General features: G+C 31.2%; 1 protein-coding gene across 5 annotated transcripts in view; it reads right to left on the bottom strand.

Moving 5' to 3' along the window:
* The window catches only part of LOC111088225, a 46,169-nt gene extending 45,474 nt beyond the window's left edge, over positions 1 to 695 (bottom strand). For 3 of the 5 annotated variants that reach the window (XM_022397673.1, XM_022397670.1, XM_022397672.1), the window contains exon 1: positions 220 to 370. Coding sequence is in view for 1 of the 5 variants with exons in the window: in XM_022397672.1 (XP_022253380.1) it covers positions 220 to 230 (11 nt within the window). In the remaining 4 variants the exon portion in view is untranslated. Of the gene's footprint in view, positions 1 to 219; positions 371 to 680 lie in introns of those variants that run through there. The other 2 variants (XM_022397669.1, XM_022397668.1) reach the window with 2 other exon arrangements.
* Between the last annotated feature and the right edge of the window lie 75 nt (positions 696 to 770).

Below are 770 nucleotides of genomic sequence, written 5' to 3'. Positions count from 1 at the left end.
GCCATTTATTTGCCCAACTCACTTAATAATCTAAATCCTTTAGTAAATCAGCAGCATCCTCTTCACAGCCAGCAACATCCAAGACCTTAATGTCATCAGCAAATTTGAAAATAATTTATTGACTACCCCTTCATCAAAGGTAGAGCACCAAGAGCACTGTTATATCATGTATCATATTTAGTCACTGATTTAGTGCATACTACTGTACATACTACATACCCATAATACATATGACATTGACAGTACAATACAATCCACAGTTACGTGAAACTCTGTTTTTTTAAGACTTATAAGATACGTAAATTAATAATAATATGTAGATTTATACACGGACTGTTCTCCACGTTAAAATACTTTTATTTTATGTGCAAGCTTACGGCCCTCTTGCCGTAGCAATACAATTGTTTATCTGTCGAACACTCATTTAAAACAGGTGTCTAGGACTCTAGTCCAAGTAACAATCCTAACAATATTTGACATCCGGTATTAAAATTATTAACTATTTGACGAATACAAAATTGACAGTTAAAGATTTAAGCTTTTACATAAATCGAATAATCAAAACCATTAGTCTTTGTAACTGTATAACATTATAAAAGGCGTTTATTTATACCATTGCAATTTGTTATTATGAAAATCTTATACACACCGCTGCTTAACAATATTAATAAATCAATTACTTAAATATATTGTTACATATCTGCTCGTTTGTTAATTTCCGGTATAAATTCTTTCCGAGGAACTTCAGCGATACAAGTCCTTTCTTAATT

This window comes from Limulus polyphemus, unplaced genomic scaffold, assembly GCF_000517525.1.
Source record: "Limulus polyphemus unplaced genomic scaffold, Limulus_polyphemus-2.1.2 Scaffold3361, whole genome shotgun sequence".
In the NCBI taxonomy this organism is placed as follows: domain Eukaryota; kingdom Metazoa; phylum Arthropoda; class Merostomata; order Xiphosura; family Limulidae; genus Limulus; species Limulus polyphemus.
The sequence above is the reverse complement of the archived record's forward strand: the minus strand, read 5'-3'. Positions and strand labels throughout refer to the sequence as shown.